This window comes from Erpetoichthys calabaricus, chromosome 13 (genome assembly GCF_900747795.2).
Source record: "Erpetoichthys calabaricus chromosome 13, fErpCal1.3, whole genome shotgun sequence".
Lineage (NCBI taxonomy): Eukaryota > Metazoa > Chordata > Cladistia > Polypteriformes > Polypteridae > Erpetoichthys > Erpetoichthys calabaricus.
In genome coordinates this window covers 27,399,980-27,427,924 of record NC_041406.2, presented here as the reverse complement: position 1 = coordinate 27,427,924, position 27,945 = coordinate 27,399,980, and the positions used below count along the sequence as shown (strand labels likewise).

Sequence of the window (27,945 nt, the reverse complement as noted above, 5' to 3'; positions counted from 1 at the left end):
AGAAAAAATAATAACGTCTAAGTGAAGATTTTTATAGATATTTCATAACATTTGGAAACCGTTAGAATGTTTTCTTCTTTATTTTTAATAAACTGACAGCGCAAAACCAACTTGTTTTATATGAAAAATTGTCTAATCAAAAACGATCTATAGACAGCTCATCAAAATTGATGTTGTCACGCAATAAATTTCTTAACTCCTCAATATATCACAACCTATGCGAAATCGCAAATTTCAGGAAAGATTAACTGCCTAACAAGCTTTGTTATGTGGTGAAAACATTTGCATTGTAAGTAAAATGACCGCATTTTTATGTAGAAACAATGAATTTTATCAATCGTCTTCTATAATACGCTACCGTGGCTGTTCGTTTGTCTGTCCAGGATTTTAAATCACCTGTACCTCGCAAACCGTTTCACCTATTGACTTGAAATGTGGTACACATATACTATGTGACGTCTACTATCCTCTTTCGGGTGATGATTTGTATTACTCTTTTCATTTTTATTTTATTTTATTTTATTGTTGAATCAACTCTCAGCACCACGCAGCAGGGCGGCCGTGCAGCGCATGCATATATGCGCTGTTCTCATTCCCCACCATCTTCGCTAATCATTCTTGTGGTAGATTGAAGACTTAAGTGCCAGCTTAAGTGAAAAATTATAAAGAAAATGTACTAAGTAACTGCAACACAAAAACTAACTTAATCAGTTTTAACGCGAAAAGATGCCAATGAAAGAAGAGAAGCAGTGAGCCGCTAGGGTGGAGAAAAGAAGAGCGGCTCAGGAAGCAGCAAGCGCATCAACCTCTGAGCAAACGAATGCTAAACAGAGACAGAGAAAGAGGATGAAAACTAGGAATGCTCAAGTCAAGTGTATTCACTGCACGTTATCGTGCAGTACGCCGTTACTGGTAATATATAAAAGTTATCGATTATAATGAAAAATCATCAGATTACATCGTAATGTCAGCATGAAAAAAATGACCACATCTCCAAGTGTGTAAATAGTAGGGTAAAATACTTATGTAAGACCGTAAGAGTGGTTCCCCTTTGAAAAATCAGCCGTCATTTTGTAAACAATATTGAAGACCAATTTGAGACATGAAGAACATGCTTAAGTAGACGGTTTCCGCACTAAGTACATAACCAAATGTTTAAAATTTGAAAGTAGTGGTAAAGATGTGCCCTGCACAGCACATATAATTCTTTTTTCTCTTGTCTCTTGCACTTGTCCGCTGACAACTGAAACCAGAAAAACACGCTTGTCCGACGGTCAATTTACCAATGTTGGACGAGTCAGCCGTTGGATTTCCGCACCCCTGTGTATAATGCTTAATGTAAAAACTATATAAATCAATGTATAATATAAATATAAATACAGTATATATCAAAGGCCATGATTTCACACCATACAAAAGATATAGAAGAGTGGCTTGGTAAAGTATGAAAACCAAAAGAAAGAGAAGAGAAGGGGAGAGAGGTATGGCAAACGATCACTGGCAAAGCAATCTAGGCAGAAACAGGATAGCGGGAGGAGAGAAGGTAAAAAGTCAAAGGGATGTTATCAACCTGATTTCACTATTGGGGATAAAACAAAAAAAAGTAACGCACATTACATAGTCTAATTAGTTTTAACTTAGTAAGTAACCCAACACAATACTTATTTTAGTGAAGTAAAAATATCTGAAAAAAAAAAGATCTGTATTGCAGTATTCCCATCACTCAAAAAAAAAATGACTACATAATTTTGTGGAAGTATTGCATTTTTCACAAAGATCTAGGCTGCCGCTGTCGGCATAATATTGTGCACACGTGTTCTCCAGCCAAGTGGTGTCACCTAGGGAAGAAGCAGTTAAGCATGTGCATGCTTGCTTTCAAATGACAAGAACTGAACTAAGATATGTGTCCATTTTATCGTGCATGTGCTAACGGTCACAGAGAGCCAGTAATCATTGCAACAGCACTGGGTGTAAGGTAAGAATCAAATGTGGTGGATAATACACTGGTTCTTTGCAGATCTCAGTCACATGGCCAATAAGAAAAGAAGGTGCTGCATACAATCCAGTAACAGAAACCTATAAATGAAGTGTCAGTGTACACTAGTTTTAATCCAGTTATTTGCTCTAGATATTTTGAAACTGTGTGATCTTGTGGCTCTGTAGGCATAGTGCATACCGTTAATCTTCAGGGGCTCATGATGGGGATGGAAAAAGGGGATGGATGTTATTTACTTTGCAACACTTGAAAGACTAACTGTATGTATAAAGCACAATGAAATTATCAGATTTTGCTGTGTTTATGGTCAGTTTTGTGAAGGTTCATATATAGGCTTAGGATATGGTTACAAATGCTAGTCATAAAATGTGCTTTTTATATAAAAGAAGAAAAAGTAATGCACTTTTTGTAACAGATTACACTTTATAAGTAACTATATTTATTATAATTTATGAGTAATGCAACTAAGTTGCTTTTAAAAGTAATGTTCCCTGACATTCCCTGTTTGTAACCAATACTTAAAGGAAAAACGTGGTTAATGGTTGCCATGGTCTCAGTGTCCTCTACTGAATAGACCACCCTTTTATCCATGCAGAAAGGCTTATATTTGAATCAGAACTACCCTTCTATTGTATTTTACCCCTTAAGACATACCTTTTGAATTGATATTATTAATTTACCTATCATATTCAGTTAAAAAACATTTCATTAAAATGTATGCCCATCCATTCATTATTTTCTATTTAGAATGGCATATTTTCTAATAGATGCTAGCTGTTTATTTATTTATTTTCTCAAACCTTTTTTTGGTTTCAGGGTAGTGTCAGCACGAGTCGTGCTTAAGACAGATATTACAGTTTGTGTCATCTGCTTTTAACCTGCTCTGTTCCCACAATAAATAAGGAAATCACTGTTTAACTGGTGTGATTGTTATTTATTCAGCTGAGATTCCCTGTACTCTTAGTGCATATTCAGTACAAAACATTCAATATTTAATAGGTGAATGGTACTCTGTGTAGTGTTTTGAGCTTTTTCGCAAGGTGATACATTTTTTTCAAGTAGATTTATTTTGCTCCTTTTTGATAGTGTACGTTTTTTCATTTTTGCTATTACCTCATTGTAGTCAGAGAGGTTTATCAGAGGCTTTTCTGTCAATTGAAAGCTGTTACCATTAATTGTACATTTTGCTGCATTTTAAAATGATTTCTAGTCACATAGGGGTTCAAAATTAATAAATGTTGCTTTTATGGGTGGGTTTTTTAGGTCCTTTTATATATAATGTGAAAGCACCTACTGCAGTTGCTCTGTTTGTCAGTCTGTCCATTTGTTTACCTACATGAAACAACCTGGTTGAAATATGGCATACTCATTCTTCAAGGTTATTTGTAGGGACAGTTCAATTTTTGTTGAGATATCTTGAATAGAGTGCAGTATATATATCATTTTGAAATTTCTAAACTTTGAAAAACATTTATGAATTTGCAAACTGAACTTTCTTTGTTACTTCAACTACAGATTAGTTTGCTGTTTCATTTTTATCTTGAGAGCAGTTGTATGCTTTTAATATTTTTTTCTTTAACTCATTTGACAGCTGCTTCTGGTGAAACAGTAAAACACATGCAGTTGTGCGTGCCGAAACAAGTAATCTGCTCTGCAGGACATGGGATGAGGAGGGGTTAGGTGAAGGTGGCATTGTATTACCAAGAATAACCATATAAGAAAGGTTATATGTGTATTTATTTATTCAATTATCTAATAATGATATTCTCAATTCATTCAATATTGTAAAAATGTTTATTATTGTTTATTTATTAACCACTATACAAGATAAGCACCATCCCTTATTGTACCCTTGTTATATGCTAACAATCTGGCTTCTGTGTCCGGCCCATTAATTGCTCATCTCTGTGGCTGCGTGGCATCTTGTACAGACCTCAGTTGCAACTAGTCACTTTTCTTCTTTGAGATCAAAGCAAGTGAGTGACATAATGTTCACATCTTAGTTGTTTTGTTATCACACAACCTTAATGTATGTATTATACATAAATATATAAAGTATTGTTACAGGGTGCTGAGCTATTACAGTAAGTGAGAAAGTTAAGAGACAGACAATGGACTAAACAATAGCAGAACTGGCCAAACTTATCTTATGGAAAACCTAAGCTGGTGATGGAGCTTTTCAAGTACTAGTGCGGAAAAAGACCAGGTCACATTAGATGTTTTTCCATAGATTTTTAGCCATAGCCTTAATTTACATAATCTTAGGGATTTGGAGGCAACGGCAGGATGTTTCTGTAAAGGCTAGTTGTCTAGTTTGAGCTACCGATGCATTCACTCCAGGTAGTCCACATCTAGTTTGATTTTGGTTTTAGTCTTTGAATGGTTCAGTGTACAAGGAAGTTTATAACCAATAAATGCTTATCTAGAAGTATAATGCATACAATAAGGACCTCACAAAGAGAAGGTAATCTTGTCTGTTTGATTTTTTATGTTTTACATACCATGACAGAACGGAAAAAAAATGAAAAGGTCAGAGATTACATCTGAACTTGTCATACCTGTTAACCCTCTGTACAACACCAGCTCCGACAGGGCTCACAGTAAATGAAATGAACAAGACTGCTGAAAAGTAGTATTGCTCAAAGAAAGTGCAAAGACCCCAGAAGCTATTTCCAGAGATCTACGGGCCTCTTTCAACTAGGTCAGTGTTATAGTTCATGACTGTACCTTCAGAAGACAACAAAGAAGTATGTTCACTGTAGAATAGCCAGGATAAACCTCCTTCTCTCGTTAAAAGAATATGGAACCATGACTTCTAGAATGATGCTCACCAAAGAGATGACCACAAAGACAAGTTGTTTTGCTGTTGTGCACATCCAATATAATAAACAAATATTTCACCATAATAACTTTGTATTAGCTGTCAAGCACAATGATGGAAGGGTCATGTTTTGGGGATGTTTTGCAGCTATAGATTCTGTGTGCTTCTCAGTCATTATGGGCAAGATGAGTTCCTCTTTATATCTCTCTCTATTATAATAAAAAAATCCTGGGACGAGACAAGACTTTTTAGCCTATGACGAGACGTGACTTTTTCAGAGAGATACTTTCACGTCCCATGAGACAAGACTTTGTGCCAAGAGATTTAACCAGAAGTAAAAGACAAAGAATAGATGATAAGTAGTACGTTGTAAAGAATTCAAAAATGCTGGCGCGATACACATGCAGAGCAGGTTAGAGATAATGAAAGTACTAAAATTCGAAAATCTCAAAAAAATGAAGATTGCATTAGCACAAACAAATGGAAATTATTACTTGGTAAAATAACTGAACAGCGAAAAGAGATTGAATATATTGTTTGGATTTAAACTTTAAGTCGGAGACTTGTAGATCGTCTAATTCGTGTTGCCATCAGGGAAAAGTAGTGTTTCTTCCCAATGAAGAGGTGTATCCACAAGAATTAAAAGATTTGTTATTTGGTGAAAGTGAAATTCACAGATGTGAGTGGCAAAAACATGAAATGGCTGGTGCGTAGTGCCGGCCGGGGGTTTGGCGAGTGAAGCGAGCAGGGGCAAAGTCCCCTAGTAGCTTAGAGGAAAATGTTTAATCAATACAAAGGACATTACATTACAGTGGAACCTCAGTTCACGACCATAATTCGTTCCAAACCTCTGGTCGTAAACCGATTTGGTCATGAACCGAAGCAATTTCCCCTCATAGGATTGTATGTAAATACAATTAATCCGTTCCAGACCGTACGAACTGTATGTAAATATATTTTTTTAAAGATTTTTAAGCACAAATATAGTTAATTACACCATAGAATGCACAGTGTAATAGTAAACTAATGTAAAAACATTGAATAACACTGACACAAACACCCAGGCTCCCTGCTCAGCTGCATGCGCAGGCTCTCTCTCTCTCTCAGCAGCACGCGAGCCCCCTCCCCCTCTGTCTCTAAGAAGCACGCGAGCCCTCTCTTCTTTGTAACATTGCAGCAGTTCGCGCTATAGCCTTACAATCCGATCGTTGTATAAACTCTTTTTTCTTTTAAATGAGTTTTAAGCACAGGGGGAAAAAAGGAACATTTGAACAAATCCGAACTTTATTTAAAAGCCAACCAAGACAGTAACATTGCAGGAGTTCACGCTAATAACATTACAGCCCGATCGCTGTAAACACTCTTTTTAAATGAGTTTTAAGCACAGGGGGAAAAAAGGAACATTTGAACAAATCCAAACTTTATTTAAAAGTCAACCAAGACAGTAACATTGCAGGAGTTCATGCTAATAGCATTACAACCCGATCACTGTAAACACTCTTTTTAAATGAGTTTTAAGCACATGGAATAAAATAAACATTTGAAAAAAAGAGAAAAGTAACATTGCAACACTTTCTTCTCACCACTCTTCACTTGCTTAGAAGCCATGGTTAACTGCAAAAGCACACGAAATACTGTAGAGCACAAAGAGTTCACAGGTAAAGTACGCACTCTGACTGAGAACAATGAACAGGGAGAGGCTGAACACATGCTTAAATACAGTAATAGGCGCGCATGAACCGGAAGGGAAATGAAATAGAGCACAAAGAGTTCACAGCGAAAGCACACGCACGCACGTGCAAGCACGCACATCTGACGAGAACAATGCAACAGGTGCGGAAATCATCGGTGCACACAAACCGAAAGGGAAACTGGCTTGTTCGTATACCGAGTGTGTGGTCGTGAACTGAGGCAAAAGTTTGGCAAACGTTTTGGTCGTAAACCGAGTTGTACATGTACCGAGACGTTTGTGAACCGAGGTTCCACTGTATTTAGATTAAAAATAGTCATTAAAAATGTAAAGTGAGCTGAACCTAGATCATGGAACTGGACAATAAATCTAAGTGTACCACGAAATGTACAGATGAATGAATAAAAAAGAAATGACTCAGAGTTTTGGAATTACCAACTCAAGGCCCAGACTATAAGTTCTCTATAGCAGATAGATAAGGGTATCAGTACGTATGGGGTGTTGCTGTTACAAAGACTAGACCAATCCATTTTACTCCATAGGATAACTACTGCTGGGCTTGAAAAATGTAAGACCATCCATAAAAGGACTTAGACGAAGAGTGCCATTAGTCCAAACTTTGCTAAGATAGCAAGTGCATGAGCAGAGGAAGATTGTACATTGAGCCGTTTGTCTTGTTGAAAATAGTATCTGACTTGATCACCAGCTGACTAGCAGATGTGATTTTGCTACCAACAAGAGTACCAACTTAGTGTGTTTTGAACCCCAAGGAGCAACTGCAGTATCACCTGCACCCAGAATGTACAACCAAGGCCACGAAGGAGAACAGCTCCTGTACAAAGAAAGAAAGTGCTCTGAAGATCCTTCCACATATGTGGAGAAATGCTACCGGGAAAGGAATCAAAGCACCATTTACACCAAACCATAAGTACACCTGCTTTGATTCTAAAAGCTATTAGTTTGAACTTAGTAGATCGGATAAAGCCAGTTTCTGTATTATGTATTAGTGTCTCTTGTGCAGGATAGCTACTGTTGTACTAACAAAGGTTTTGGGATACTTAGGATTTTTTGTCTTAGATAACAGTAGCTACAGGTATAATTATACAGTAGGGTTACTATCCCCTCTTGCTCATGTTTCTTGTTTTGACTACTTTTGCTTTTAATGATTGGATCTTCTAATCATTATGCATTGTAACTTGCTTTGTAAGTCTTCTTAAATAAAGGTGTCTGCTAAATACATATTGATAATAATATATTGTCTTCTGTTAATTGTTTTATTGAAAAATGTGAAGAGAAATTCTTTGTATTTAACCCTCTCATGTTATAATGCGAGTTTTAATTTAGTCATCATTTACATTATGATACCTCATTTAGAAATATGCTTAAATTACAGATGTTTTTCATAAAATATGGCATGGCTACACCACAATTTTATAAAAGGCAGGCCTTTTAGAATGCAAGTTAAGAATATTTCCATTTTTTTTACATTGAAAGCTGTATCAAATCTTCTCCATAGACGAACAGCTAAATTGCTTTCTGATTGATTTCTAAGCTCTTTACCCTGATGACTGCCATCTTCAGAAAAGAAATATTGAAGAAAATTCAAGATAGTGTTCATCTATCTTCATTACAAGCACTGATAATAAAATATATTTCATATGAATCCATGACTGCAGTATTGAATTTACTTGATTGGGCGTCATTAGCATGAACAACTTGCTGTCAGAGTTAATATATCTGGTCAGTTTTTGTGCTACACTGCCTACAATTTGGTTTTCTTCATAACTGATGTTAAATTAAAATCTTAACATAGTTAATCCAGCCATAATATTTTAGGATGCAGTTGAGGTGATTTGTTTTTTAAGTTACTCCTTAATAGTTAAAAAAACTTTTTTTAATTTTTGAAAACATGATTTGTATCAATCTAGATCATACATTTTCAAAACAGATTAGTTCATCTTGGTTTACAAGAAACAGCCTATTGTGTCAGCAGTGTACTCAAACCATCCTTGGATAGAACTTAAATTCAGTATCCATGTCTGTATGTATTACATTTGACAAGAGTGTGAAATGCCCCAGCAGAAAATTAATATAATTGATTTTATGTATGTCACTTTATTTCTTTCTTCTGTTTCTACAGTGATCAGGTTATAATTTGAACCCAACACTGTGTAGCTGTGAGGCACCTGTCCTTACCACAGTGGTATGAATGCATTATATTAGACTGTGTGTTAGTGGGTATATAGAATAGTGTATTTATGTTCATCATTGTATTTTTTGTGTTTTAATGCCTGTAGTTGGTGCTCCGGTTTCCTCCCACAGTCCAAAGACATGCAGGTTAGGTGGATTGGCGATTCTAAATTGGCCCTAGTGTGTGCTTGGTGTGTGGGTGTGTTTGTGTGTGTCCTGCGGTGGGTTGGCACCCTGCCCGGGATTGGTTCCTGCCTTGTGCCCTGTGTTGGGTGGGATTGGCTCCAGCAGACCCCCGTGACCCTGTGTTCGGATTCAGCGGGTTGAATAATGAATGGACGGATGCCTGTAGTTTTTCTTTTTAACTATACTGTATTTGAAAATGTATGCTGCACTCTTGAGTTTCTGTATGAATGTGTGCTATAGAACAATAAGGTCAACTGAATTTCAGGACCACAAATTTCATGTTATCAAAATTTAACATAATTAACTAAATACTTTTCTTAGTGGGACTGATTATTGTCCCCTTCTCAGAGAATTTCTACTTCTTCTGCCATTTTTTTATCAATAGCATCAGGAAATACCTTGTTTTTATGGTATTGTAACACTCATAGGTTTTGTTGACAATGTGTGATCACAGTTACCTTTTTTTCTGAGTAGATGAGAATCTGTAGTGACCCAATGCCAGATCGCTTTGTACTTGAAATGCTTACAGTGTAAATCATCATATCTAGCAGACCTGAAACAGCCAGAAGAAAATGTATGTATTAGAGCAGCTGCATTTTTCTGAGTAACAAAGCAATACTTGTGATGGACATATAATTTTCTGCATTGTAAGGTTGTGATGCATATTACTTTTCTTTTTACTTTTCATATTTTCTCATGTTAAACTGTTTTAATCCTTTCTCTTATACTTCTTAATTCATTTTCCACTCTTTTTGTTTATGAAAATGGACTGCTGGCTTAAACCTCTAGTCTTCCGACTTTAAATCCCAGCTCAGACCTCGATTGTGTGAAGTATGCATGTGTCTACACAATTTTCCTCTCAGAATTCTAGTTTTTCCCTCAAATTCTAAAGACATTTCTCTTAAGTTGATTGGATTCTCTAAATTCACTTCTTATGTTGATGTGTGTGAGAAAGGCCTGTAATGGTCTGCCACCACATCCAGAGTTGGTTCCAGCCTTGTATACCATACTTGTTGGTGTTTCCTGTCAAGGGTCACCATGCCAGGGCATACCTGACCCTCAGGCGGAGAAGGTTAACCCCCTAGCAGTTTGTGTACTGAGGATGGGCCAGCAGTAAGTCAGAGACATAGAAGACAAGTTTTGATGTGCAAAATGTGTGTTCATTTACATAAAAAAAATCTAAAGTGTAGTTAAATATTCAAGTGCATAAAAGGGAATGTCATAAATAAATAAAACTAGTTAAAATCCATCAGCAGGATGTCTGTGAAATTCCCCCAGTTGTTCAAGCCTCCAATGGAGCATTCTGTGTACTATGATCAATAACAGTGACCACATCACTTGACTCACCTCCTTCCCAGTCGAGTACAGCAAGTGATGAATTGCTCACCCCACTTACTACACCCACACACTGAATCCCTAATGGCCACACCAAATCTCAATAAATCTCTCCCATCTTCACGCCTCTGTTTCAGTAGTCCTGACGCTTATTGCCACAACATCAGCCTTGCCTTTTGCTCCAACACTAAAACCTCTTGTCTGTTTGCAGGGAGCCCTCTCTGCCACCTCCATTTGGTACCCACAGAGTTTATTCTAGTTCATCCATCTCTCTTGCCCCTTTGTTCACATGACAGGGTCAGCCAGGAGTATGCTTCGCCATCTGACTACATGGATCCCTAAAAACTTTTAAACCTTTTTCAAAAATTTCATTGTTTTGTTTCATTGTTTTTTGAACTCTCTGCATTCCTTCTGACTTTGATTTTGTCTTGCCTTTCTTGGGTTTGGTTACTGATAGTTGTTTTGACCTTTGCTTTAACCCTGGGAACTTCTTGCTGTTCGAGATCATTCTTACCTACTTTGCAGTCTCTTACCCTCCCCATGATTTCCTCTAACTGTTCTTGCCAATGGTCGTCCTCAACTCATTAAACTTAAAACTTTTGTCCTTTTTGTTGTCTGACTTTGTACAGCCTACTCCTGACTTAGGTGAAGCAGGTGCTGCATTACCTCACGCTTGCCACTAACGAGGAAAGGCATCCTAGATAGTAACTTGGCATGTGCTTACTTAATTGCCCATTCCCTCATTAGTACTGCACCTACTTGGCTTTTTTTTTGCACTTGCTTCATTCTGCCATGGATCCCTAGACATGCAGTGTCACAGCCCCTTACACTAAAATGGATTAAGGAGGAGAGGAGAGGTTTGGAGCATGCGCTGTATTTTTTTATTTTGGTTGTTGCCGCACCCACCACATGACAAACCACCCAGATTGGGACCCGAGTGCAGCCGTGCAATGGGTGACACTTCAGCACCACAATGGAACAGAGTGAGGTTTTTTTTTATGGTGGCTGGAGTGCCAATCCTGTCACTGATCCCTCAAGTTCCCCCTGCAAGTTGGAGGACCTGCTTGCAGGGCTGAATGCATATTGATGTTACACCCAGGACGATGTAATTGCAGGTTAAGGGTCTTGCTCAAGGGCCCAATGGAGTAGAGCAGGCTCAAAAATGTAATAGGTGCTTGAAAATCATTACATATTTCATTTGTAGGTAATGATACACTTTAAACAGTGGACAGCACCATGTGCAGTGACTAGTCCTACTTATGTAGGTATCCACTTTCCTCACAATCATGATGACATATTTGCCGACTAATAACCCAACTCTGTATTAAGGTAGGTGTGTGAGTGTGTGTGTTTTATAGTGCACTGGAAATATGTGCAAAGTTCCTTCCTATCTTGCATCCATTTCTGACAAAATAAGCTACCATGAAGCTTCATTAGGGCTAGAATGCATGTTTAATATTGGCCTTCTGTTGTAACTGAAGATGTTGTTCTTGTTCTTTCAAAGTTTGTAACTTTATTCTGTCAGTTTGGTTGTCCAAATCTTGCTTGTTAAGACTTTCTTTTAAGAATATGCTTGCTTAAAAGATCACATGGCTCTTTGTTTTCTCGTGTTTAATAAATTAATGCTGCCTCTACTTAAAATTCATGCTTAATTGCTTTTGCTTTCTCTGCTTTTGTTCTCCAGTTAAGTCAGAAGTACTGGTATTTTATTTGTATTGTTTGACATGAACTTTAAGGCAAATTAATATCATTTTTAATTTTCATTCTTTTTAGGTAGAGTTTCCTCTGTTAATTATTACATTTGATTTAATTTTTTGCTTGCTTACTGTATTGTATTTAAAATTTCACGGTTCACACTTAGTAATCAAGCACAAAAAGCTCCAGACCAAGACAAGAAATTCTTGACTACTTGCAAAGAGCCTAAGGAAAAACATTGTCTGCTAATGGATCAGTCTCTTGGCCCTTAGACTTAGAAAACCTCAGCAGAAATTAATTTAATTGTGAATAAATCTGTGAAACCATGATAATGATTTACATTTAACTCAGGGAGGGCATTCATAGCGCCAGTCTACAGGAGTTCCACACTAGTACAGATAGTCACAAGTCAATAACATTATGGTCTGAGTCCTGAGTCCTTTTATTTAGCTAGATCTTATTTATTTATATTGTTTTATGTACAAACTACATGAAGAAGAATAATTATCAGCCCTGCATAAGTACAGTAATATCATACATCTAATTATTACTATAAAATGATCTCATCCCACATTGTTCTAAAAGTGTAAGATACTTGCACCATTCAGTCTTATGAAGAAGTACATTTATTTATATTATATATTATTTATTATAATCACATCTTTTGATTTTTCTTGCATTTTTTATTGCCATCTTCTGTATTCTGAAATTTAAACAGCATACATTATGAACCTCCCTTAAGAAAACAGAACATTTGCCATATTAGTTTTGCAAGTCTGACTTGCATCTGTGTAGTAATTTAGCTGGAGTTTAAAAATATACATCAGTTCAAAGGTACGCCATTAGTATTCCATAAATCTGTGTTTCTGTATGTACTGTTACAACAACCCGCTTGTCCATTCCATACAAAAACAAACTGGCTTGCAGAAATCAAGCCTTAATTACTACTAGTGTATAAAAAAGTACTGAACAAAAGTCTTAGGCAACCTAGATATTTTTATATATAAAATAGCTGTCCCCCGCTGCTCAGCCCGAGTAGTAGTGAAACAGGACAAACTTTAAAAATCAATAAACAAACAGGTATCGCTAGCTAAGGGAAGGCAAGGTATGCTCCAAAACATGGCGACAGGTAGACCGACTTGAACAGAGGCTGGCACGTGAGTGAGGAGGGCCCCGTCTAGCTCCCCACTCCAGAGTCACACTTCCCCCTGCCCTCGGCCCATAGCCTCTATCTCGGATAAGCACAAATATATCGCTCCTGCAAGTGAACTATGATACATAGTGCAATAAAGATCGATCTGTCTGTCTGTCTAATACAAGTAGATTTTCAGTCATCACCCAGTGCCATCAGGAAGGTGTCTAATGAATCTTAACTTCATTCTGCAGCATGACAGTGACACCAAACTCAGTGTCAAGGTCATAAGTAACTATCTTCAGGTAAAAGACATATGAGGAGTTGTGTAACAGATGGTATGGCCTCCACAGAGACCTGATCAACTCTTACTGGAATTACCTGGGGAGACAAAAGCAAGTGATAACATCCAAAGTCTGCAGATGAACTGTGCCAAGTTCTCAAAGATACTTGGAACAAACTACCAATTGGTTTACTTATAAACCTAAGCAACAGTGGTTCTAAGAGAATATATTAAGCTGAACCCAGATGGAAATGGACATTGATAAGTAAAGTGATAATCAAAAGTAACTTCTAGAGAATTGTACTGTAGATTTTTTATTTCATCCAAATTCAAAAAGAAATCCTAAAACATTTAACATCCAAGTAAGCTTGTACATATATAATAAAATACACTATGTGCAGTATTAAAGCCTTCTTAAGTTGAACTTGTATCTGAAAACATTTGAAATTGTATTATGTTGTATTAAAAAGTTTATAGTACACTTCTGTATAGTGCTCTTCACTGAATGTGGTGACAAGGCTGGAGGTACATAGAGGATTAACCTCTCTTTGATGTCAGTTATGGGAACCCTGATAGTAAACCCTGAATGTTTAGTACTTTAAATAAGTTGTTTTAATAACTTAAGGTCTATAATCAAACATTAACTTTATGTAGATTCACTTGGCCTGTTACTGCATTACATCATTTAAGTAATACCCCGGAAACATTCAAGATTTTGTCAGTATGTACTGCACTTTAATTTTTATTGTGTAACCAGCAGGCTGTATAAAATATAAAAATTACTGCCTTGAAGTTTTACACTTCACACAAAATCTTGTTAACTTTTACTCTTTTAACTGATTTCATTTTTTGTTTTTACAGGTTCTACCAGGTGCGAGTCTTTTTGAAAATATCCCCTCGCATTCCGCACAGACTTATTGCAACAATCCCTGCTGGAACAGGTAAGTTTAATAAAGCATTAGCTGGAAGAGACTGCAGACATTGTGGCGAATAAAAAACAGTGGTACTGTATTGTGAAATATACTGTACCTGTATTTTAAGAATTGGGAGTCTGACTTTTCTTTTTTGTTTTTTCTCTTGGTATTCCAGTTTTTCCCACCATACTGAAGACATGTGTTTTTCATTAATCGGTGATCATAAATTATTTCCTAAAATAAATGTTTGAAATTGTGCATGAGTAAGCCCTACATTTAACTGGTATAATTTCCAGGGTTACCCATGTTAAGAGAAATGTTTCTGAGAACGCTTTGGCCTTCCATAATCGTTAATTACATAACTAGGTAGATTTGAGAAGATGCTGTATGTATGGACAGAGGATGCGTGGTGGTGGTGCAATGATAGTGCTGGTGTTTTGCAACAAGGAGGTTGGGGTTCATGTCCTGGGTCCCCCCTGCATGGAGTTTGCATGTTCTATACTGGGGATTCCTCTGGTTGCTGCAGTTTCCTTCCGCAGTCCAAGACATGCAGCTTATTTGGATTGGCAATGCTGAATTGGCCTTAGTGTGTATCTCTGTGTATCTGCCTGTGTCTTCACTCTGTGGTGGACTGCTGCTGTGCCCAGGGATTGTTTCTGCCTTGTGCCCAATGTTTGCCAGGATGTGATCCAGCTGCCCCTTCCTGCTCAGGGTAAAGCGAATTTGAGAGATGGATGGATGCATGTACAATGTACACATTTTACCAGCTGCTTATAGAATTTAAACTTTTTTCTTTGGAGAATGTCAAATAACTTACACTTTAAGCATATGATTTTATATCACAATATTTCTGCAACTCTAGATTTGTAACCTAAATTAATTTTGACCCATTTAAGGGTTAGTATAGTTTGGCCAATATTGTAATGTTTAATTTGCTAATCCCCGTACAATAAATTATGGGTGTAGTTGATAAATTTCTATCCATCCATTTTCTTTACCTGTAGTTTTTTTCTGTTGGATACCATTTTATATTAAAGCTTCCATCTATGAGACATATACTGTACAAGCTAAGCATTCTTCTGCCTTATCTGTCCTGAGATTGCCCTTATATATTGAAATGACATTACATGTTTAATGTAAAATCAAATTATTTTTAGATTAGCATTAAAAAGTTATAATTTATGTAATGAAGTGTTACTATTTTGGAAATTAACTAAATACAGACTCATTGTCTATACATTATGAGCATTATTAATACAATTGACCTTGCTAGATATAAAAAACTGAGTGAGTCTAATCACATAAACAAATGCATAATACTAATTTTGATGAATGTTGTATAATTATACAGGTAGCCACCAGTTAAAGGCTATTTTGTAGCTGTTAAAATTAAAAATGTGTGGTGGTATTCTCTTCCATTGTAAATTTAGGCAAGTATTCATCTTGCTTTCCAACAAAGAAATGCTTCAGAGGCATTTAGGTAACTGACAAGCTGCTTTTCTCCAAAGGCATAAAAAGGCAAAAGTCCTTCTCAGTTCACTTTTATGATTGTGTGCTACCACCTGAATGACTTAAAAAAAATTCTACTCAGTTCATCCCAAATTCCTAGCAATTATTAATGGCTTCTTCTCTTTCTGTGTCAAACTGGTTTCTTGAGAAACACTGCATGTTTGGTTCAATTTCATAATTGACTTCCTCCTTGCCCAGTGCTCTTAAAGGAATACACTAACCAAATATGGGTGTAAGACAGGACTCTTGACCAACAACTTAGGAGTACAGATGTATCTTCAATTCCAAAAGGCAAAACCATGAAGTTTTAGTTTCCTGTTTATGATGTGCTCTGTTTTTCCAGAATTACATATTTAACAATATTTTAGCAAAAAAAGCATGTGTTTTGCACATTTTGAGTATATGCCAGGATAACTGGCATATAGATTATGCAACATGCCATTTTTTGTTTTTCCACAAACATTTTTCATATTGTTTGTCATTGTACAGCATTGGTCACTATTGGATTGTATTTTATTGTAATTATTTCCTTCCATTTTGCATAAAAACATGAGATGAAACTTTTTTCTCTGCCACCACTACAAAGTACATGGGGTAGATAACTTATACAAAAGTATCATTTGTAGATGGAGTATTCCATTAAGGAGTAACCAGTAATTTACACCTGGCTTATTAATCTTTGGTTGTGTCTTTGCGCCTCTAATGTTTTTTTTTTTTTGGTTTGTGTGTGTTTTGTTCCCTCTTTTATGGCCCGTTCCATCTCAGTCCATGTACCTACATCAGCTTTTTTCTCGGATTGGCAGACTATACCCGAGTCATTCTACCTTCCTCACCATGTAAATATAGTGGTGATTTTTTATAGTCTGTCGGTTTAACAAAATAAAATCCAATATACTGCTTACATTGTTAGACCTGCATTTTGGTTGATAAACAGACAGGTGAACTTATTAAATTAGCATCAGTAAAATACGCTGAGCATCTTTAAGCACACAATGTTTTTTCCAGCTTAAGCATTTTTTTTTCATCAGACAACAGAATCAATGTTTACTTTGTGCTCTATTGCCCTATGAAATATTAAAACTGTATATTCACTGTAATGTAAATTTAATCATTTCAAATGCAGTGAATTACCTAAAATGGAGAAAAGGTGAGCAGTAAACTACCAGAGGTATAAGTTTAAAGTTTAGGTTAGCAAAAACTGAAAAAAAGAAAATTTCACAAAATTACAAACAGGCCTTCTTCAGGGAACAAATAAAGGGTTACAACCTACAGATGTTCTACAGCAATTAAAGTAAATTAAACTTTGCACATTGAAGCAAACAGTTTGCACAGGTGTCCCAACTTCTGTTGATTACTTGAAAACCCTCTGTCTGTCTTAAAGCAGAGTGGGAACAGACTGTGTTACTACACCCTGTGAAGTACTGCTTGGACAATATTCCAGTGATAATGGCAAGAAAACAGCAATTAACAAAGGAAACAAGACACAAAGCCTTATTACCCTTAGAAGTGCAGGCCTTTTATTTAGAGAAATTGGGGGAAAAATCAAAGTGTCAATGAGTACAGTGGTGTCCTACACAATCCAAAGACAATAAGAAATTGGAATAAACTCTGATAGGAAAAAATCTGGCAGACCCAAAGTCACAAGCCAATCAGAAGACATGTTTCTGAGGATAACCACATCAGCACAACAGCGTCAAACACAGCTTAACAGTGCAGGTCCAAAAAAACAAGTTTCAGTTTCTACTGTGAAGATGAGACTTTGGGATGCAGGTTTGAAAGGGCGAGTGGCAGTAAGAAAGGCATTCCTTAAAGGACAAAATGGGGCCTTGAAATACCATCTGTGGACTACTACAGACACAAAGAAAGTCTTATTGTTTGATGAATCGAAATTTGAAATCTTCAGGTCATCACACAGGGTGTTTATACGCCATTGAGATGGTGAAAGGATGGTTCCTCAGTGTGTGACACCAACTGTGAATCATGGAGGAGGAAGTGTGATAGTCTTGGGTTCTTTTGCTGGAGGGAAGTTGGTGACTTGTACAGAGTAACTGAATCAAAAGGGTTACCACAGTTTGGCTGTTACATTAGCGGAAGATGGCTACTTTGATGAGTCAAAAATTTGAATAAATTATGTACACTTAATGATTCCTTGACTTTTTTTATTTGCCATTCTTCTATGCCTTGATTTCATAAAACATTAAGATTTTAAACTACATGCATTTCCACAAAAAGTGAAAAATCTGAGGTGCTGCTATAAAACTTTTGACTGGTAGAGTTTGTTTATATATATATATATATATACTAGGGGGCTCCACCCCCTGCTCGCTTCGCTCACCAACCCCTGTGTTTGGTTTACCAGATATACAATACAATTTATTTTTTGTATAGCCCAAAATCACACAAGAAGTGCTGCAATGGGCTTTATCAGGCCCTGCCTTTTGACAGCCCCCCAGCCTTGACCCTCTAAGAAGACCAGAAAAAACTCCCAAAAAAAAAAACCCCTTGTAGGGAAAAAATGGAAGAAACCTTGGCAAAGGCAGTTCAAAGACAGACCCCTTTCCAGGTAGGTTCGGCGTGCAGTGGGTGTCAAAAAGAAGGGGGTCAATACAATACAGTACAATACATAGAACGGAATAAATCCTCAATACAGTATAAAAATAAAAATTCTAGAAGTACAGAGTAGAATTTCACATTAGATGATATCACATAATATGATTTGGATTTGTTTTAAGTCCTGGAGATCTCATTCATCAAGCTGCCTCCCCCTTTTTGCCATTCCACATCTGAAATAGCGCTAATCCGATGAAAGGACACCTCATTCCCACGTCCCCATTCATCAGGGATGACTTTACCTTAGGCAGGCAATCTACAATTTAAAGAGATTGTTATTTTCTTGTGAATTGTTACATATGCATTATTTTCACTTTTAAATTAAAAACTTTTGTAAAAACAATGCTTGTTTATTTCCTGCCCCGCGCGAGGTTACATCTCTTTCTTCCCAGACGTATAATACTGCTCGTGTTGTGAAGGGTGTTGCGGCTGAACATACGCTAAGGATATGCCTTTGGATCATTTGCTGTTTTTTTGCTGCTTGCTACCTGCCTCTTCTGCCTGTCGCATGTCGTTGTTTTAAGAGCTCGGAGCACACGATACTTGCCTGCCAAAAGCAATCCAACAACTGCTAGCTTAGAGGTCTGTTGACTTGTTTTAAATGATGGCTCACTTCCTGGTCTCGCGTGACGTTGTAAAAGCAATACCTGTCTTTTATTTCTGGCCCTGGGCGTGGTTGAATTCTTTCTTGCAGGATGTGTAACGCTGCTTGTGTTTGGTTGGGGTAGCTGCTGTCTCGCTGCCCTTCAATCTTTTTAAAGCCTGTACAGCCGCTGTCCTTTTTGCTACGGCCCTGGGACAATCTCTTGGCACCAAGTCTTATGTTTACGGTCCCCGCAAGACACACCGTGGCAAGTCTCCTTGGTCTCGTGGGTCTTTAAAATGTCTTTTCGAGATTATCATGTATCGTAGCCTTGCATTTGCTTTCCATTCCAAGATTTTCTTTTATTTATATATATATATATATATATATATATATATATATATATATATATATATATATATATATATATATATATATATATATATATATATATATACTAGCCAATGTCCGCCGTAGCATACGGCGGTGTAAGAATAGGGACGGAAAACGGTGAGAAAGGAATTCAGAAATCAAGTAGAAATAAATATTTCTTGAGAGACGCAGTGTACATTTAGAATTTTCAGCCAAGCAGGATTACATGTGAAAGTGATAAATAAATCAGGATTTCCAAATTTACGTACTATGGTAATTGCATCCTGATAGTTTTGTTGCATGTATCTTGGACTTCCTGGAAATGTGGATGGTAATATGATCATTTTGCCTACACGTACGTTGTTATTTTCAGCGTTTGCTTGCAGTGCGTCTGTATTCAAACATTGTATTGTTCCAGGCGCAGATCTTGTTGATGTAATCTGAGATAGTTGAGACGCATGCCCTCTGTTTTAACATACGCATCTACGACATACTGTTGGAATAGTTTGCCGCTGGAGTGCAAAATACTAAATGTATTCCTCATTGCTAATCTGTACGCATAAAATTGGCATTGAGTAAGCCTTATTTGCTTGGCGGGTCTTTTATCGGGAACATGTTGTAAATCTTTGTGCCAGCCAATGTCTCCGTAGGGGAATAAAAGTGGGTAAACCAAAGGATTGCAATTTATATTGAGCGTGGAAATCTGTTTACAGGAATTGTGTATGGAATAGATGCAAATGTCCCTTTTGGCAGGTGGTTCGCCATCTTCTCCGACGAAAATCGCAGCAATGTCGGGGCATTGTATCGTCGTAAATCCTGCCCAGGGTTTTCCTTGAAAACCATTCGTACAGATGCTGTTGGATTGGACTGAGTGGGGTTGATGGTTCTGAGCATGGAATCTAGCTGGAGAAGTACATTTTCGCTGCATGCAGAGTTTGCTTTATTTTGTAAGCGTACTTCAGTAGCTTGCGCTGTGTCAAAAACATACAACTGTCCATATCCTGGAGAGGTAGATGTGTTAGCGTATAGTGGAGAGATTTGGTGATAAATTTGGCCGTGTATTTTAAAACAGTATGGTCTGTGGCCAGGAGGTTGAGTTATCTATGCACCCATGGAAGCAAACACTAGAGAAGAGTTGTATTCTCAAATGTGTTCACGATAATTTTTAGCTTCTGATGTTTGCTGTGTAAGAAGCTGTTGTAAAGACACAGATGGCTCCCGCAAAGGTGGTAAAGCTACTTTACCGTTGTGGCAGCACCTCGAGTACTTGTTGGATGTATTACGCTCAGCAGGCCAGTATAGTGCATAACATGGAAGACGACGAATAGGAATCAAGAAATGCTGTGTCGGCTGCGTGTGGGCGGGACCAGTTTTGAAGTGGAAGCAGGACGAACCAGAAGAGAAATATATATAAGAGATATATATCCATCCATCCATTATCCAACCCGCTATATCCTAACTACAGGGTCCCGGGGTCTGCTGGAGCCAATCCCAGCCAACACAGGTCACACGGCAGAAAACAAACCCTGCCCACCGCACACACAAACCAAGCACACACTAGGGACAATTTAAAATCACCAATGCACCTAACCTGCATGTCTTTGGACTGTGGGAGGAAACCAGAGTACCCGGAGGAAACCCACGCAGACACAGGGAGAACATGCAAACTTCACACAGGGAGGACCCAGGAAGCGAATCCGGGTCTTCTAACTGCGAAGCAGCAGCGCTACCATTGCGCCACCATGCTGCCCTTACACAGTATATATAATATACAGTATATATAAAAGCCTGGTGGAAATTTGGTGTCCTAGTTTCTTGCCGGTTGAAATAAGCAGCTTTGCTTGCATAGATTTGTTTGACCTGGCTTTATCAGCACTGGACAAATCAGCAAGTCTGCTTTCTTTCCTGTTTTCTCTCACACGGCCTAATGATGCTTCTACATAAGTGAATACCAGCTGGCTGACAAATAAATGTATGTCTCCTCATTTTATCTACTGTCTTTTGAATCTTGAATGCTGGATTGTTTTGTACTTTACTGTTTTCTGTTACTAGGCAGCTACTGTAATTTAAATATGATTTATATAAATAGTAGCCATCTATTTCTGGCTCATAAATTGCAAACTAATTAGTCATCGTTAATGAAAAGAACAACTGTTGTCTAGTTGAAAGTGTACATCCTTTGTTGAAAGACCAAACTGCTCTATATGTTTTCAATATCTAAACAAATTTTAAAATGGTTGGTACTCAAATGCTTGGCATTTCTATGTCGTCCATACATTTTTAAAATACTTTAAATCCAAATTTAGGTTAATTATAGCTGTGAATTTTATTCCAGCAGGACTGAGTATTATGCAGCAATCTGTCCTGGATAGAGTTCCCATCAGTGACAGAGCAAACTCATATCTGGAAAGCTAATTTAAAGTTGCTAATTAAACTAACCTGTACAACACTGGGATAAGAAAGGAGGGATGTTGCACTTTTTGCACATTGTTTAGCCAATGCAAGTAAGAATTTCCTCCTATTCTTTACATGTGACAGTAATGACCCTTTAAACTTACAAACAGAAGGGAATAATTAATTTAATTAAGAGGTGTACAAGAATGAGAAACTTGAAAGCATGATTGATTGGTGGTCATAAATAAAATTAATAGAATATATTAAAACACAATACAAACCTGCAGTAAATTGAAACAAAACAAATGGCTAAGAGGAAGGAACCATCAGTATCACTGAAGGTCACAGAAAAGCTGGAGAACAGAAATGCTACTTCAATCTAGTATTAAACCGTTCAATTGAGGCTGACTCCTTTATGTAACTGGGTAAAGAATTCCGCAGATTAGGTGCAGCAACCACAAAAGCCAAGTCCCCTGTAGTTTCACACTTAGTACGAGGGACAACCAGAGACAACTGACCAGTAGATCTAAGCTGTCTGGATAGCTAGTGTATAACACACAATTCATATAAATAGGTGGAAGCATACCCATGTATTGATTTAAAAACCAGCAGCAGAATTTTAAAATCAGTTCTGAAATTAACAGGCAGCCAGTGTAAAGAGGCTGAAATTGGAGATATAGATTCAAACTTTCTTGCCCCAACCAAAAAACAGGCCACAGCATTCTGGACCAACTGCAACCTGCGTATCAGATTTGCTGATCCTAGAATACAGTGAGTTGCAGTAATCAAGCCAAGAGAAGATAAAAGCATGAGTAACTTTCTCAAGGTCCCTAGGAGATAAAAATGGCTTAACCTTGACTAAAAGACGAAGCTGGAAAAAGCAACTCTTGAACACGGTATAGTGTAGGTGAAAATGTGCTCACGCAGATGGTACAAAGTGGGACCTTTTTTTATAGAATGCACCCTTTGCTCTAAGTGTCAGGGTAAGGTGCTGCTGCTATCTCACAAAAAAAATAATCTCCTTGGAGCCTGCAAGTTGTTTGTGTGTACATGGGTTTTTCTCCTGTTCTTTTCCCAGACCCCTCACTAGTGTAATGTCTTTGCATCCTATGAACAATTACACTGTAAATTTAGTTTCTACCATCTCCAAATTAGAAACTTTGCTAAACAAAAACTTCCCAATTTTCCTCACCTCCAAACTATTTCTATTCCAGAAGAGATATTGATCAGTCTTGAAGACCCAGACAGCATTTATATAATAAAACCATTTTAAAGTTAATTTCTTTTAAAGATCCCAGAGTACAGTGGGAAAGGGATCGCTTACTCAGCTTTTCAGAAAAGGAGTGGAAGGTAGCCATGCACAGGATTCATTCTATCTCAATATTTGCAAAGCATTCAGTTATTCAACTTAATTTTTTTTTATCAACCACATCTGTCTCATTTAAAATTGTCCAAAATGTTTCCAGGGCAAGATCCAACCTGCAAATGTTGCAGTCAAGCTTCAGCTTAACTAGGTCACATGTTTTGGGCGTGTAACAAATTAAAGTCATTCTGAACAAAACTTTTTAAATGCCTGTCATACAGCCTTGGTGTCACAATCCCTCCTAATCCACTAACAGCTGTGTTTGGTGGACTCCCAGATGGGCTTAAAGTGGAAAAGGACAATCAAACTGTAATTGCCTCTACTTCACTATTAGAACGTAGACTTATCTTGCTCAGCTGAAAGAATCTTCACCCACCTCTGTTAAGTCAGTTGGGTAACTGATGTCATATACTATTTCAAATTGGAAAAAATCAAATTCTCACTTAGGGGATCTGCGCAAAACTTTTTAAAAATCTGGCAGGATCTCATCAATAACATTTTAGAATAAATACATACGTATTGGGGAAAGACTCCTTTCTCTCTGTTGGCTGTTAGCCTTCCTCTCTTTCTCATGGGTTAGGGTTGAATTGAGTTTAGTTTTGTTAAGTTTCACTCAAGGTTATTGTAGTTTTGCCTTTTTATATTAGTTTTTATTTCTATATTTTTTCTGACCTTATTTGGAAATTCAGTTTAGTTTTAGTTTTCCTTCATCATGTATTTTTAGTTTTAGTTTAGTTTTTATTTCACAAAGACATTTCTATTTTATTTTTATATATATTAGTTTCAGTTTTAGTTTTAGTAATTATGGCATGGAGCGCCTACGGAGTTAGTTTTGTGTCATAAGCAGGCAGAACTGTACACTTAACAGATTTGGATGTGAGTTTAATGTTAGTGGAAGCTTACTACACTGCCTGGTTTACTATCTGGTTTTGTTTTTGTCTGATAAAAAAACAAGAATAATCAAAACTAGACACTGAATATGAACAATTTTACACAATTTTATAATTTTTTAAATATTTTCTCATGAAAATCACAGGGGCTTAGTAAGAACAGGGCTCTTAGACTTGAATGAGTGTGCAGACCCCACCTAGCTGTATTGAGGGAAACAAAGAACAACAAGCATGTAGTGTCAAGGTTAGGGGCAGTGAGTCTTGAAAAGACCACCATAAAGGACAATAAACCCATAATGAGCAGAGCAAGCAGGTAATAGGAGTATGGACAGGCATAAAACAACAGAGACAGCGTCTGAGATTAAGAACAACATACACATTATTAACTAAACCTGTTTATCCAGAGTAGGATTGCAGGAAATCTGGAGCCTACTGCAGCAGGTTTGGATGCAAGGCAGAAAAAATAAATATGGAATAAATACAAAAACCCATTAGTATGTTTAGTTTTTCATCACTTGTCAGACTCTCTACCTTTGTTTGTATCTCTTCATTGTTAAACGATGTTTTTAAAGCAAAAGTGATTGGTCAGCAACAATATGCTTGTATGATGACCTAGTCAGTCTCTTGATCAGTGCCGTTTTATTTTCAAAAAGAGGGAGTGCTCTCCCCTCAACTTTCTTGTATATATGGGGATGGATATTTGAGGGGTAAACCGCAAGACAATGATTATATTTTTATATTATGTACATTAAGGAACCATCAACAACAAATCAAATTAATAATATATTGAACAATTATTACAAAAGTAAAGTTGAATAAATCGGACTCTGCAGCTGTATAAATAAAAAAAAAAAATCGAGTATGTGTTCAGGTAAAGTACCACATCCCGGGTGATGGATTTGGCCTAAAAGTTAATACAGATCTATAATTGTGGTGTAACAACCACATGCCGAATTTCATCCATCTATCTAGTTGCGTGCTTGAGTTATCATGTTTACACACACAATTCCAAAAAACAGTATTGTTGGACACTGGTTAGTCTATAACATCAAGATTCATCAAAATATCGAGGTCGAATTTTTTCATGATTACTACTGTATACTTTCTCTATACTTCGTATATGAGAAAGTAAAAATGATTTCTCCTGTGCGAAGTGGCAGGTGAATTGCTGTCAACAAAAAGCAGACACCTGAGAAATAAAAGGTTTTGTTGACCAGCACATTCTGATTTCAGTTGTTTGAATTACCTCTTGTTATACAACAAGCACAAAGAAAGGCAGCACGCAAATCGCTTTCTATTTCTCACGCACTTACTTCTTTACACACCCACACTCAGCTTGCTCTGTCACCGCAAATGCTGTGTGAACAGTCGCCCTCTGTCACCAGCCACCGTTCACTGGATGAATATATGTGGGCGGCTCGTGGTGGATGACTGTCTGTTTTAGAGAAAACTTACAAGGGTTAAAGACTAACAGCAAGAATATTAATTCAAAAACAAAAACTAAAAATATTTTAGTAAATGATTATTTTATTTCAGTTAGTCTTTTCAGCTACATTAATAGTTTTGTTTAGTTTTAGTTTTTCATTTTGGTTTTGTTAATTATTTTATTTCAGTTTATGAAAATGTTTTTTTAATAATAGTTTCTGTTTTGATTTTAGTTTTCGTTAACTATAATAACCTTGGTTTGACTTGATTGTATGGAATGTTAATGCTTTAAATAAATTCAATTTAAAAAAAAGGATTGTTCCTTGCCTAGGTTTGATATTTCCTGGGTAGGCTCAAGCCCCATGATGATCCTGAATTATATTAATTGAGTATGAAAATTGAATGGATGCATCTTCTAATTTCACAACAGATTTTTCTTCCTACAGTGTTAGGCTATTGCTGTGTTTAAGCACCACCATCCTCATCGAAAGCCAGACATTATCAGCACTGTGGGCTTACAAAGCGTGCATAGTTTGCAGTGGAGCTACACCAATAAAAAAAGATAATGTCTTTAATTGCAGCTGTCTAGGAAAGTGAAGACTCACAGCTTTCAAATGAGATGTTATATGCATATATTTTCTTTTTCAGTGTAAACATACAGTAAATTTTAAACCGCAGTGAATACATTATCTTTGTTTTTTAAGTGATTAGGTAGCATTTTCAGTCTGGTGTTTTTGTTCATTGACAGTAGTAGAGGTAAGCTATCAGTTTAGTAAACCAGAGGTCAGCTCTGATCTTTTATCAGCATTCTTTAACTGCATATCAACTGCACATACATTCTGCTTTTAGATAGGATCACTCATGTTTTTAGGTAGAATATGAGTGGCTGTGTTTTAATAACAAGAAAGTGCAATATTAACAGCAGTTGTAACCTTCTGCGGGCTGGCATCCTGCTCAAAGTTGGTTGATGCCTTGCTTCCAATGCTGCTGGATAGCCCAGCTCCTCAGCCATCTTTAAATTACGTTTTTTTTTTAAATATCTAAGCAGATGGATGGATAACAGGTCAAGTCATATTTTCTAGCACCAAATTAGGCCTGAGCTGTGGCATTTGAAAATTCAAGCTTATATATTCCTAGATAATCTTCCTGGTCACTAGGCCACAATTGTAAAAACAACAGAATGATTAACATTTTGTCCTGTTTTAGTAGCTGTGAACATTAACTGCCATAATGATTTTTTTTCTTTTTTTTCAGAGGAATCAAGTCCTACATCTCCTTGCATTCATGATAATGTAGTATTTAGCAGGGTATTTCAGATACTGTATAGAAATGAAGAGATAGTGGTGAATGACCAGATGAACTTTCGGATCCATTTACTTTTGGATGGAGAAAAAGTAAGTGAGAACTCTTTTATGAATTCCCTTTTTATAAGACTGGCACTTTTATTATACTTCTGGTGTCCTTTTTATGAGGCTGATAGTTTAACGGTATTTTTAAACTGGGGGCAATTCATTGTTAAAACCGTTTGCTTAAAAATATTTTGAGAAGTTTTGCATTGTTTTAGAGAGCATGTCTAGGGTTATAAAACATTTCAAGTTTCAAAAGAGTTTTCAGTTCTCTCAATTTTTAGCAATTATAAGCAGTCATTATTAATTTAGGGTCACACAGTTGTACAATGATTAGCACTGCTACTTTATGGCCCCAGTCTGGAGTCTTTTGTTGAGGAATTTGCACATTATCTTACTGTCCATGCACATATACTCTGTTTATGGTGTACAGCTTGTATATATAAGATGGAAATAGTAATGATGGGTGTCTTACAATAGAATAACATTTTGTAAAGGAGTCAGTGTACCAGTGCATTGGTCTTCCTCTTGGGGTGGACAGTATCTCTTCAAAACCCTAACCTAACGTTGGGTATTTGGTACCAAATGACAAAATAGATGCAATTTCTAGAACAACAGATAGGCTAGCATCCCAAGTAATAATAATTTGTCCTTAGAATGATATGCACAGTAAAAGCAGTGAGCGGAGAGAAGTCAAAAGGGGAAAGTAAATACAGAGGGGCATACCTACAGAGTTCCAAAGGACAGCCGTTGTCCACAGCTAAACATACCTACCCTTAACCCTGTCTTTAAGATGCTATTTTGTACTAGATGAAAATACAGTATACAGTAATCCCTCCTCCATCGCGGGGGTTGCGTTCCAGAGCCACCCGCGAAATAAGAAAATCCGCGAAGTACAAACCATATGTTTATATGGTTATTTTTATATTGTCATGCTTGGGTCACAGATTTGCGCAGAAACACAGGAGGTTGTAGAGAGACAGGAACGTTATTCAAACACTGCAAACAAACATTTGTCTCATTTTCAAAAGTTTAAACTGTGCTCCATGACAAGACAGAGATGACAGTTCCGTCTCACAATTAAAAGAATGCAAACATATCTTCCTCTTCAAAGGAGTGCGTGTCAGGAGCAGTGACTGTCACAGAGATAGAGAAAAGCAAACAAATCAATAGGGCTGTTTGGCTTTTAAGTATGCGAAGCACCGCGGCAC

At 37.0% G+C, this 27,945-nt stretch overlaps 1 protein-coding gene across 1 annotated transcript in view; it reads left to right on the top strand.

Annotated features, from left to right (window-relative positions):
* Positions 1-27,945, top strand: part of fam135b (family with sequence similarity 135 member B) — a 242,546-nt gene that overhangs the window by 115,259 nt on the left and 99,342 nt on the right. The window contains exons 3-4 of the mRNA XM_028818042.2: positions 14,190-14,269; positions 26,643-26,782. Coding sequence (XP_028673875.1) covers positions 14,190-14,269; positions 26,643-26,782 — 220 coding nt within the window. The remainder of the gene's footprint in view (positions 1-14,189; positions 14,270-26,642; positions 26,783-27,945) is intronic.